At 38.8% G+C, this 13,294-nt stretch overlaps 1 protein-coding gene across 1 annotated transcript in view; it reads left to right on the top strand.

Moving 5' to 3' along the window:
* CPXM2 (carboxypeptidase X, M14 family member 2) overlaps positions 1-13,294 on the top strand; it is a 130,541-nt gene that overhangs the window by 71,576 nt on the left and 45,671 nt on the right. The window contains exons 5-7 of the mRNA XM_087725942.1: positions 2,716-2,800; positions 5,997-6,147; positions 10,374-10,462. Of these exons, the coding sequence (XP_087582068.1) occupies positions 2,716-2,800; positions 5,997-6,147; positions 10,374-10,462 (325 nt within the window). The remainder of the gene's footprint in view (positions 1-2,715; positions 2,801-5,996; positions 6,148-10,373; positions 10,463-13,294) is intronic.

Below are 13,294 nucleotides of genomic sequence, written 5' to 3'. Positions count from 1 at the left end.
ATAATATTTGTCCTATTGTCCTATTATTTTATTAAATGTTGATGAAAAGAGGGAAAAACCAAGTTATTATAATAGTAGAGGGGAAATAACCTTATAGAAATAATCAGGTGAATCTTAGTCATTTTCTAGAATGAGAATTTGAAATGTGGAGATGGAATAATATGTACTTTTGAATCAGTAGCAAATGTTCTTAAAATCTTAAAAACATTGCTTACAATAACATAATGTGAGTAGTTCCAAAAAAAGCCAACTCTAGTTCCAATTGAAAATATATATTGGTACATTTAACCACAGAATACCTGCCTGTCCAGTTAGTATTCCATTTTTGCTTGATATTGAAATGAACGCGGTGTTATAAAAATCACTATGATTTAAGGAAGTGGCTGAGCTGCTGAATTACAGGAGGGAAATAAAATTGACCTTTGTAACTGTATTGTGCTTGAGTGAGGTTATTAAAGATGATTCATGCCGGGAAATAAATAACTCTACAATCTTGGATTATCAATACGTACTTCTTTTCTGCTTATAAAGTAACACTTTATTAATGAAATGGGAAGAATGATCAATATTACTTTCTGTGGTCAAAGTTTAATAATTTGTTTTAAAATTAGCCTTAATTTACTTACCTGAGATCCCACGATCACAATTAATACAATAAAAATTTTTTTATGTTTAATGCATTTCATTTATTATATGCAAAGAATAACATAATGCAAAAAAGAGATGGCATATCTACATTTGAAATTTATACATTTGATAAATATTGTTGTTAGTAACCTCTCCCCAGTTAAAGTATGCATTCTCAATGCCAGATAAAAATAATTTCCATATGAATGAAAAATAAATAACATTTCTGTACAAATAGGACTTAAATTGATTTCCCTGGAACCTGACCTTTATAGCTGGAGTATGTACACAACAACTTTATAGCTGGAGCATAAAACAAACGTGAAATAAATCTACAGATTGTACTTATTTCTATTTCCTCAATGGCTAATTACAGACTCAGAAGACAATTGAAATCAAGGAAATGGTGTGTGATTCTCAAAGACATTTGTGAAATTTCTTCTACTGAGAAGGTTACCTGGTAGCTTTCATGCAAAAAAAAAATCAGAATATTTTTTTTATCACCCCTTTTGAAACATGTTTTAAATACAAGGGTACCTTGGTACTCAATTGCTTTGAAACTCATCACATTTCCTACTTGATGCAAAAATTTGGTCCTGGTACTCATTGTTTGTTTGGTACTTTACGCACAAGGTAGAACATTGGTGTTGGCTACCTTGTGCCACACTACCAGGGGTGGGTTTTGGCAGGCAGTACTGCCGGTTCTCTCACACGCATGCTGCACACGCATTCGCAGTGCAATTAAAATTGTTCTGCACATGCACAGAACTCAAAAACAAGATGGCGCTGCCTATAGCGCCACCCGGGGAACCGATTTGGGGGTGTGGCAGGCCTGGATTGCTGCTGGTTCCAGTGAGCCAGGCCACCAAACAGCTACCGGTCTGAACTAATATGAACCAACCACTACACACTACATATCAGTGACGTGCGGTCAGTTTTATGGCTGGTGAGGCACTTTTTAGACTTGTGGACTTCAACTCCCAGAATTCCACAGCCAGGCATGCTCAGTTCCGATTTAAAGCGACAGCATTTTTCCCCCTTGCAAAATAAGTTTTCCCATTCTTTTTCTTCTCCCTCCCCCTCCTTCCTCCCTCTCTCCCTCCCTCTCCCCTCTCTCAAACAGACACATGCACACAGAGAAATTGGATCCCTCTCTCACTCACACACTCACTCTCAAACAAACACAAACACAGAAGTTGGATTGGATATATTTTCCAAAGACTTGAAAGCAGCTCCTCTGCCATACCCCCCCCTTCTCCTGCTGCCTTCTGATCAAACTTTTTGAATTCCTCCCCCTCCCCAGACACGGACCTTTTTCAGCTGTTTCAGAGATGATTTCAACTCTGCTTCTGCCTGCCCTCATGAAAGGCCAGAGCTCTGACTGAGCTCGTTGCTCCCAGAGAACTCTAAAAAGCCTCTAAAAATGCCCTCTAAAGGAGGCGAGAGAACACGTGCCTCCTTTGCATACGAAATTTTTTGCTTGTTAACCCTTGCTTAACTCTTAAAAGGCGAAAAATTGCTTATGCACAGAAGGCCCCTATTTCTCTGGCCTCCTCCTATAGTTAACACTAAGCCTGTTCCAAGTCACTGTGAATCTGGTAGCAACTACCTTGGCTTTAATTATTTTTAAAGAATTCTTTAAAATTCTTTCCTTTTCCTCATGACTGGTGAGGCCACGCCTCCCCTGCCTCTAGCGACTGCTACATATGCCTTTTTGGCAAAAATTTGTTAGGTACTCATCATTTTTGGCATTCATTGTATCTCCCGTGACCAATTAGTGATAAGTACATAGGTAACACTGTACTTATTAGAATCCGGGTATTATGTATTCCATTCATGTTGCATGTTGTTAATTTTGTAGTTCTATTTTTTTTCTTTTCAAAGAACTAGCAGATGATATAGCAAATGCTGCCAACCGATATATAAATAGAAGCGTCCTTAAGGAAGCAAGCAATTAAATAACTATTATTGTACCATCAAACTGAAAATAACGCACTGCAAAATAAGGTGGACTTTGATATTCTTTAGAAAGCAGATAAAATGCATTAATAATAATTTAAGAAAAGCATCCTCTGTTTTTTTTTCTAGGAGTGACTGGGTAACATCTTACCGAGTTATGGTGAGCAATGACAGTCATGAATGGATCACTGTCAAAAATGGTTCTGGAGACATGGTTAGTGTCCCAAGAAATATCTTAACTGTTTATTCCCATTCAGCTGTCATATCCCTATCAATAAGATGGCTTAATTTCATTTCATTTTCAGTTTATTAAGTTTGTATGCCGACCTATTCCCGAGAGACTCAAGGCGGCTAACAATAAAAAGGGAGGAGATACAAAAAATAAAATAAAAAACAACAATTTAAAATTCTACAACAGCCGTAACCTCGAATGGGGCTGGATAGTTCAACAGCCCCAGGCCTGCCGGAAAAGCCAAGTCTTAACTGCTTTGCGGAAGGCTGGAAGGGTAGTAAGGGTCCAGAACTCCACGGGGAGATCGTTCCATAGGGCCGGAGCAGCTACAGAGAAGGCCCTCCCCTGAGGAGTTGCCAGCCGACATTGGCCGGCAGATGGAATTCGGAGGAGGCCTAGTCTGTGGGATCTAATAGGTCTTTGGGAGGTGACTGGCAGGAGGCAGTCTCTCAAGTACCGAGGTCCGATACCACCATTCACCTCACCAAATTTTAGAGAACCATCAAAAGCTAGCCAGATGAAATGATCAAAAAGCATATAATTAACCAGATCTTGCTGAAATTAAGAAGTTGTTTGAAAGCGGATGCTGAATTTTGAAATTCGCTGTTGAAGATCATTGCATACACCTTTCACATAGATCAGGTCAAGTAGCTAAAGCAGCTCACAAAATCTTTCGAATCTCAAAAATCTCAATTTCAAAAATACAAGTACATTTGTTAGGAAAAAAAATCTCAAGTGAAGGTTAGGCTACTCAAAGATTTCTGGATTGCACATTAAGTCTTGTGCCTGACACAGTTCAAGTAATAACATTTTATGAATAAGATGTGTATTTTCTCAGTTCCCTTGTAAGTTTTATTATGGCTAATGCAATACTTCCAGACTTTTCAAAGCCAATCCCAACATTACAGTTTGCACTATTTGAAGAGCCGAGGTGGCGCAGTGGTTAGGGTGCAGTACTGCAGGCCACTTCAGCTGACTGTTATCTGCAGTTCAGCGGTTCAAATCTCACCGGCTCAAGGTTGACTCAGCCTTCCATCCTTCTGAGGTGGGTGAAATGAGGACCCAGACTGTGGGGGTGATATGCTGACTCTGTAAACCGCTTAGAGAGGGCTGAAAGCCCTATGAAGCGGTATATAAGTCTAACTGCTATTGCTATTGCTATTTGTAAGTGGTGAATTTATGTTCTGACCATGGTGCATTTTTTTAGATACTTCTATATTAGGACCTTCTCTATTAGCCATATATTCAAGACAGGAAGGCAAAGGAACATTCTAGAAAATGGAGTAACAGGATAGATGTTTAGGCTTCCATTATTCATACTGTATTGTTCATGATGAATTCACTGCACTATTTGAAATAAGAATAATCATGGTCAATCTATATATTCAATTACATTTTCCCCAAAGGGAGGCAACTCATCCATTGTTCACTGTAACAGAACAAATATTTGTGCCATGAAGTTATCAAAGGGTAGAATGTAAATGCATGCCTATTATAATAATAGGCACACTAATAGAACTAATAGAACATCTAAGAGAAAATGCAATTATTTCAATTAAGTAGAAGGACCAGTATTATGTAGAGTCAATTACCTGCAATTGATTTGGATATTTTTTTTTCTTCTACTGACTTATTTTGATGTTAATTTCCCCATAGATGAAATGAAAATAGCAGTCTTGGAAGAGATCTAAAGCACCTTGCGCAACCTATCGTTTCAAACTTCATACAGCCTCCTCCAAAGCTTCCTAATGTCACAGAATTAAGAAGGCTGTGGAGTCTTTTAAATTTATAACTTTAGATACAATTTGTTTTTTGCTCTAGCTCTGACTCTTATCTATCCCAGCTTGACCTACTTTTTGAGATCAAGAATCTGTACCTTTTCCAACTAACACATTTTATTAAACCTCATAAGCTTCTGTGAGCCTTGCCTTGCCAGAATAGCTTAAATGGGTTCAGCATCAGTTCCCTTCGATATCCTTCGCAACTTAATATTTATTTAATACTCATATTTCATATATAATTACAAGCATGTTGCCATCTTCTTTTCCCCAAACTGGAAAAATAGCCTTGTGCAAAGCACGAGGCATTAAATCGATGTTTATATTCCTGAAGTAGATTTATATCAATAAAAGCATCCTCTGAAATATCTAAAAATTATGTGAATTGTTTTCTTGGATGCTGAAAGTCTGTTATCTAAGACTCAGACAAGGATTTATGCCATCACCATCCCTCTGCTTGTGGTCCTGGTTCTCATTTCATTGATACCGTGTCATCAGTGAAACGCCAAAATATAGATTACTTTCAAACTGAATTTGCTGACAATGTTAAAAGAAAAGTTTCCCATTTGTTTCACTACTCTATACACATATTCCATATTTATTGGGCTGGTGGCATAGGTAGGTGGATTGGATTAGATTGGTTTTATTACATTTATATGCCGCCCTTTTCCCCGAAGGGGACTCAGGGCAGCTCACAATTCAGTCAGGGAAGGGGGGTACAGACAAGGGGATAAAAAGACGAACATAACAATACAAAATTTAAAAAACACACAACAACCATACCATTCGAGAAGGGGGGCAAAAGCTCTTTAGCCCCAGGCCTGTCGGAACAGCCAGGTTTCAAGGGCTTTGCGGAAGGGCTGGAGAGTGGTGAGGGTTCGAATCTCCATGGGGAGCTCGTTCCAGAGGGTCGGAGCAGCCACAGAGAAGGCCCTCCTCCGGGTAGTCGCCAGTTGGCATTGGCCGGCGGATGGAATTCAGAGGAGGCCTAATCTGTGGGATCTAATCGGTCTATTGGAGGTAATTGGCAGCAGGCGGTCTCTCAAGTACCCAGGTCCAATACCAAATATCCCTTTTGAAAGCTATATGCAGTGCTCTACCCAAAGAGATTCTTCACCAAAAGACACATATTTGATTGGATGAACTTTTAATTTGCAAAGCAGGAGCATGCTACCTTGCAAATTAATAGGAAGATAGGAAGACGAGGAAGGGAAGTTTATCTCAAACACAGTTATCCATTTTAATTTAGCCTCACAAAATGCTCCCCTTTAAACTAAAGAAAACAGGATTAGGAATAATGTTTTCTTGGATGATCAATGTAACACCTAATTCTTCTTCTAACTTTTCACTGGTTCCAGCTTTTATTATTAACTATGCCCATTCCTTTTGTTTTGAAATAGCTTTTTGAAGGCAACAGTGAAAAGGAAATCCCGGTCCTTAATGAATTTCCAGTATCCCTAGTTGCACGCTACATTCGGATAAACCCTCAGTCCTGGTATGAGGAAGGAAACATATGCATGAGACTTGAGATCCTAGGCTGCCCTCTTCCAGGTAAAGACCAAACTTGGCATAAAGTATTAAAAAAATATAAAAAAATAAAGTTCTGGGTTTATTAAGAACCATGGTGTGCGCTTGTTGGAATGCAGTATTTTAGGCTAATTATGCCGACTGTCAGCAGTTCAATTCTGACCGGCTCAAAGTTGACTCAGCCTTCCAAGGTGGGTAAAATGAGGATCCAGTTTGTTGTGGGCAATATGCTCTGTAAACTGCTTAGAGAGGGCTACAACCAGGGGTGGGTTTCAAAAATTGTTCGAACCTACTCTGTGGGTGTGGCTTCCTTTGTGGGAGTGGCTTGCCACCCATGTGACCGGAACGAGTGGCTTGCCGCCCATGTGACCGGATATGAAGATGCTGACGACACTTGTCAGAACCACGTTAAATTACCTCACACACAGCACTGGCATGCATAAGAATATGATGTAAACTTGTTTTTTAAAACCAAATCTTTGGTTTGCATTAAAACAATTTCAACACACACAATGTTTTGATTGCAGCACAAACGCAGTAGTCATCCTTACCTTTCACTGAGGCACTGAGTTTTATAAATATGAGCATGATAGTGTAGAATAATCATATCCAAGGACCAGTGGTGGGTTTCAAAAAAGTTTGGAACCTCTTCTGTAGGTGTGGCCAGCTTTCCGGGTCCACTGGTGGAACCTCTTCTAACTGGTTCAGTAGATTTGATGAACCGGTTCTACCGAATAGGTGCGAACTGGTAGGAACCCACCTCTGGCTGCAACGCACTATGAAGCAGTATAAAATCACTATTGCTATTATTCCAGGAAGTGAAGTTGCTGACTCTTTTTGACCCAGAGAACATATTAAGAATGTTGAGAACTTCTTAGATATGATCTCACAAAATGATAGATACAGTATAACAGGGCAAAGTAGGGATTTTTCTCTTTTCCATTTTGCCCAGCTAGCCAAGATATTAATCTTTTATTGTGCCATTTGTCTTTTCGGAATTGGAAACAGATCCAAAAAAGCACTGGTTAGCAACTGCCCAGTATTCTGAATTTCGGGGAAAAAAATGATCTACGTGCTGAATCATTAAAAAAAAATGGAAGGTAGAAATTATTTTCATAAGTTATAAGGGGATTTTTTTTCTGCGATAACTTGTTATTAGTTTAGTTTAGTTTAGTTTAGTTTTGGTTTATTTGTATGCCGCCCTTCTCCAGGAGGGACTCAGGGTGGCGAACAACTCAAAGGGGAAAGGGAACATAAACAACAATACACATAATTAAAATACACGAAAATCACACAGCCATACCAGTCGAGAGGGGAGGGGAACTCATCAACCCCAGGCCTGCCGGCACAGCCAGGTTTTGACGGCTTTTCGGAAGGCCTGGAGAGAGGTGAGGGTCCAGATCTCCGCGGGGAGTTCATTCCAAAGGGCCGGAGCTGCTACAGAGAAGGCCCTCCCCCGGGTAGTAGCCAGATGGCATTGGCTGGTGGACGGAACCCGGAGGAGGCCGACCCTGCGTGATCTAATGGGTCTTTGGGAGGTAATTGGCAGCAGGCGGTCTCTCAAGTACCCAGGTCCAATACCATGAAGGGCTTTATAATTTACGACTAGCACTTTGAAGCGTATCCGGAGACCAATCGGTAGCCAGTGCAGCTCACGGAGGATAGGTGTAACGTGGGTGTACCGAGGTGCACCCACAATCGCTCGCGCGGCTGCATTCTGGACGAGTTGAAGTCTCCGAATACTCTTCAAGGGCTGCCCCGTGTAGAGTTAATTATATTAGTTCTTTAGTTTCTTCATGTATTAGAGTTAATAATACATGAAGAAACTAAAGAAAGTACCTACATACTAGCTGTTCAGATTATTTCTTGGTTATTTTTTTACTTCTACAAATAGATACAGAATAAGTAGCCTGGAAAGGATATTGATTGCTTGATTGATTGATTTAAATATATATATGCCACCCAGGTCTCTGCTAAAGCAACTCTGGAAAAAAATATCTATTTATTCCACAACAGTGTCCACAAAAATTGTTGTCCTGATTGTAAGGATCTATGCAGATACTCCTCGACTTACAACAGTTCACAGTGACTGTTTGCCCTTACAACAGCACTGAAAAAAGTGACTTATGACCATTTTTCATACCTACGACCATTCACAGCATCCCCATGGTCATGCAATTTATATTTGGATGCTTTGTAACTGGTTCATATTTATGATGGTTGCAGTGTCCCTGGGTCATGTGATCACTTTTTTACAACTTTCTCACAGGCAAAGTCAATGGCGAAGCCAGATTAACAACCATGTTACTAATTTAACAACAGCAGTGATTCGCTTAACAACGGTAGCAAGAAAATTTGTAAAAACGAGGCAAAAGTGATTGAACGAATTTCTCACTTAGCAACATAAATTTTGGGCTCAGTCGAGATCATAAGTCGAGGTCTATCTGGATCTGCATTTCATTGGTTTTCAGTATTTTCTCAACTTATTTTTCTTTGAAGTTGGAAAAAACCGAAGAAGTACGTGATTAGTTCTATAGATTTGTAGAGTTCAATTTTTAGCCCCAGCCCTTGATCTACAGTGAAAATTACTATTGTAATTTAATGCCATTCGCTTTCTGAAATAACTTTATATGTAAGCATTATGCAAGCTGTCCAATTAGATTTCTCATTTTGAAATGATCCTCTATGAATTTAATACCATGTATAGCAGTTGATAAATCTGTATCAGAGCCGTTGTGTCACACTGGTTAGAATCAGAGGTGGGTTCCTACCAGTTTGCACCAATTTGGTAGAACCGGTTCGTCAAATCTACCAAACTGGTTAGAAGAGTTTCCACCAGTGGACCCGGAAAGCAGGCCACACCTACAGAAGAGGTTCCAAAATTTTTTGAAACCCACCACTCACACACACACAAAAACACACACACACACTCACACAGAGAGAAAGAGAAAGGAAGGAAGAAAGAAAAAAAGAAAGAAAAAGTGAGAGAGAGATGAAAGAAAAAAAGGAAAAAGGGACAGAGAGACAAAAGGACAGAAATATATATATATATATATATATATATATATATATATATATATATATATATATATATATATATATATATATATATATATATATATATATATATATAGAGAGAGAGAGAGAGAGAGAGAGAGAGAGAGAGAGAGAGAGAGAGAGAGAGAGAGAGAGAGAGAGAGAGAGAGAGAGAGAGAGAGAGAGAGAGAGAAAGAAAGAAAGAAAGAAAGAAAGAAAGAAAGAAAGAAAGAAAGAAAGAAAGAAAACACATGGCCGGCAAGCCACTCCCACCAGGTCACATGGCCGGCAAGCCACTCCCACAAAGGAGGCCACACCCACAGAGTACATTCAAAAAATGTTTGAAAGCCGCCACTGGTTAGAATGCAGTATTTCAGATTAATTGTGCTGATTGTCAACTGCCAACAGTTTGGTAGTTCGAGTCTCACCAATTCAAGGTTGACTCAGCCTTCCATCCTTCCGACGTTGATAAAACGAGGACCCAACTTGTTGGGGGCTAACTCTGTAAACCACTTCCAAAGGGCTGTAAAGCACTCTAAAGCAGTATATAAATCTAAGTGCTATTGCTATCAACTACTAAGTTATCTCTAGTTTATATCGGCATTAGAAAGATATAAAAATATTGAGTGAGAACAAATATCAGAGAGTGTAAAGTGGACAAGTTATATAAAGTTGCATCCCTATGCTATTGCCAATTATGTAAAAGATCTAACTGATGATTAAGTAATAACGCATCCCCAGAAGAAACTGTCTATTTTTGTACTTCACAGATCACTGAAAATTTTGTTCATTTTATTTCTGAATACATGACATATAAACATCCTTGTACTGGATAAACGTATCTAATGTTAGCTTCTGATATATTTTCCTAAGCTAAATGTTAATGCAAATAAAATACGTAGATAAGCACATATAAACAACATGCTGTGGATTATAACAAAGATTCTGGTGGTTTCAATATAGATATGAATCTTACATCTGAAGAGCAATGTTATTCATTCTAAAACAAAAATAAAATAAAATATGGGATAGGATGTTGAATTGTCACCTGCAGTCTGAGTGGGTATTTTTAATTACCATTTCGGCTATTCTAATCAGCTCACTATTACAGCAAGATCTATGTTATTATCATTCAATAACTGTTGTGTAAATGATCGTGGTAAAAAACATTATGCTGTCTTTCTGAAAAATACTTATCTTTTTTTTAATTACAGACCCAAACAATTATTATCACAGAAGAAATGAAATGACAACCACAGACAACTTAGATTTCAAGCATCATAATTACAAAGAAATGAGGCAGGTAGGATGCAAAAAAATGTGTATAAAGTTCCTTAAGCACAGTGGTGGGTTTCAAAAATTGTTCGAACCTACTCTGTGGGTGTGGCCTCCTTTGTGGGAGTGGCTTGCCACCCATGTGACCGGATGGGAGTGGCTTGCCACCCATGTGACCGGATATGAAGATGCCGACGACACTTGTCAGAACCACCTTAAATTACGTCACACACAGCACTGGCCTGCATAAGAATATGATGTAAACTTGTTTTTTTTAAAGGCATCTTTGGTTTGCGTTAAAACAACCTCAACACACGCAACGTTCTGATTGCACCACAAACGCAATAGTCATCCTTAGCTTTCACAGAGGCACTGAGTTTTATAAATATGAGCATGATAGTGTAGAATAATCATATCCAAGGACCAGTGGTGGGTTTCAAACAATTTTGGAACCTTTTCTGTAGGTGTGGCCTGCTTTCCGGGTCCACTGGTGGAACCTCTTCTAACCAGTTCGGTAGATTTGATGAACCGGTTCTACCGAATAGGTGCGAACTGGTAGGAACCCACCTCTGCTTAAGCAGGAAATAAAGTGGCATTGTGAATAGCTACTCTGAAGAAATGTGAGGGGAAAAAGACAATGCAGAGAGTTTAAATCATACTAATGGGCTATTTGGTTATATAGCCTTAGGTTATAAACCATTAAGCTCCATTTTAAAATAATTGGATGCGCTTACTGATCGCTTGATTTAAAGCCTGCTTTAGAAAACCGTCAAAATTTAGTTGCCTGTAATCCACTGGGAACATAATTTAGTCAAGTATTTCTCAAAATAATTCTCCCACCTACTTTATTGCAAATTTTTCAATTACAAAACAGACTTTTTTCCTAGCTCTTTCTCAATAAGGAACTTTTTATTTTAAAAAAACCATTCACATGGGAGAATGACGCATATTGTGTTGCCCTTAAGGTGGTTCAGGGTTACTATGACATCAGGTTTTCCTAATGCTGAATAAAAATTAAGAAAAGCCTTCTTAATTATGAAGCAATTGTTCATATAATGGAATACAGACTTGGAAAAGACTTTAGAATTCTTCTAGTCCAACCTCTGTTCTACTAGGAAACCTTATACCATTTTAGATAAATCACTGGCCACTCTCTTCTTAAAAACTTCCAATGTTGGAGAATTCACAGTTTCTGGAGGCAAATCATTCCACTGATTAATTGTTCTGTCAGGAAATTTTTCCTTAGTTTTAGGTTGCTTCTCTCCTTGATTGGTTTCCATCCATGGTTTCTTGGCCTGCCCTCAGGTGCTTTGGAGAATAGTTTGACTCCCTCTTCTTTGTGGCAGCCCCTGAGATATTGGAACACTTACCATGTCACCCCAACTCCTTCTTTTCATTAAACTACACATACCCAATTCCCACAACCATTCTTTATATGTTTTGGCCTTCGGACCCCTAATCATCTTGGTTGCTCTTCTCTGCACTCTTTCTAAAATCTCAACATCTTTTTTTTTTTTACAATGTGGTGACCAAATCTGGATGCAGTATTCCAAGTGTAGCTTACCAAGGAATTATAAAATGGCACAAACACTTCATAGATTTCTTTCCCTGGAATAATTCTGAGAAAATCTTGTGATTGTGCAACACCGATTACAGGTAGTTGCAACAGCAATTGGCACTGGAATTTCCATTGTTAAGTGAGAATGTGCAAGACGTGCCAGTCAGGAGAGGATTTCAAAGACTGGTCACAACCACCACTGAGTGCTATTGTAACTTCAACAGTTGCTGAATAAATAGCTGTAAGTTGAGAACTCATAAAGGCCCTGTTGTAGAAAAGACGGGACACACAAGCCAGCTCTTCAGAGAAGAAAATGTTTATTTGCACAGGTTCAGAATAAATGGCCTGAACAACGAGTGAAAGTCAGGAAATTCCTTATAAGATTTGCCCTTGAGTTACAGCAATATTATTTCTACAGGATGTCATAATACATAGGTCAGCCAACGGACTACATAGCTCGTATTTTGAGGAACTAACAATATGTGTCTACCAAACAGATTAATAGCCAAGCCAGCAAATAGGCTAAAATAGATGCTTTGCTTCAGCATATTTCATGTGCAGACTGTAGATTTGACGAACCGGTTCTACCGAATAGGTGTGAACTGGTAGGAACCCACCTCTGGACTGTTACTTCCTGATCTCCAACCTGGCGAGGAGATCTAAATTGGATTTCTTTCTCCAAGCCTGGATGACAGCTATTCTAAATACCTAGGATTTTGTCCTAGATATTTATAATATGTATAACACTAGAATATTGTTATCTAAATTAATGAGTGATATATAATATGTTTGAGCACAAATGTGCAGCAGAGTAGGTTCTATTCTGCAGGAAATAAAAGTATTTGATGGGATTCTGTGAGGGGCTAAAAAGGAGGAGGAGGAGGAGTGAATTCATTTGAATGTAGCCCTGGGCAACTATAGCAATTTTTCTAAGGTACAGTGGAAAACGTTGGATTTGTCAGCTAAGGAGGGCATTCGTACTCATGATGACTCATCGGAGGTTCTAGGAAATAAGAAATAGCAATTTCTACAGCCTGAGCAAGTTAAAAAAAAAGCCCTAAAGAAGAGGATTTTAGAAAGGCACTTTCTTTATGGTCCTATGGATTTGATTCTACTAGATAAATGAATAGTAGACTTCATGCAGAGTGTACAGATAGCATTAGAGGCCCCAGAAAGCAATTCCATGCAAAGATTCACATAGATGTAAGTCCTTTTCAATTCATGTTTAGATCCACCAAATATAATTATATTCTTCGCTTTAGTGCATTGAATAATATCACTCTTAATTAATATCACCAGCAG

The sequence above is a fragment of the Thamnophis sirtalis genome, unplaced genomic scaffold (assembly GCF_051295495.1).
Source record: "Thamnophis sirtalis isolate CommonGarterSnake01/CBP01778 unplaced genomic scaffold, rThaSir2_p1.2 scaffold_11, whole genome shotgun sequence".
In the NCBI taxonomy this organism is placed as follows: domain Eukaryota; kingdom Metazoa; phylum Chordata; class Lepidosauria; order Squamata; family Natricidae; genus Thamnophis; species Thamnophis sirtalis.
The sequence above is the reverse complement of the archived record's forward strand: the minus strand, read 5'-3'. Positions and strand labels throughout refer to the sequence as shown.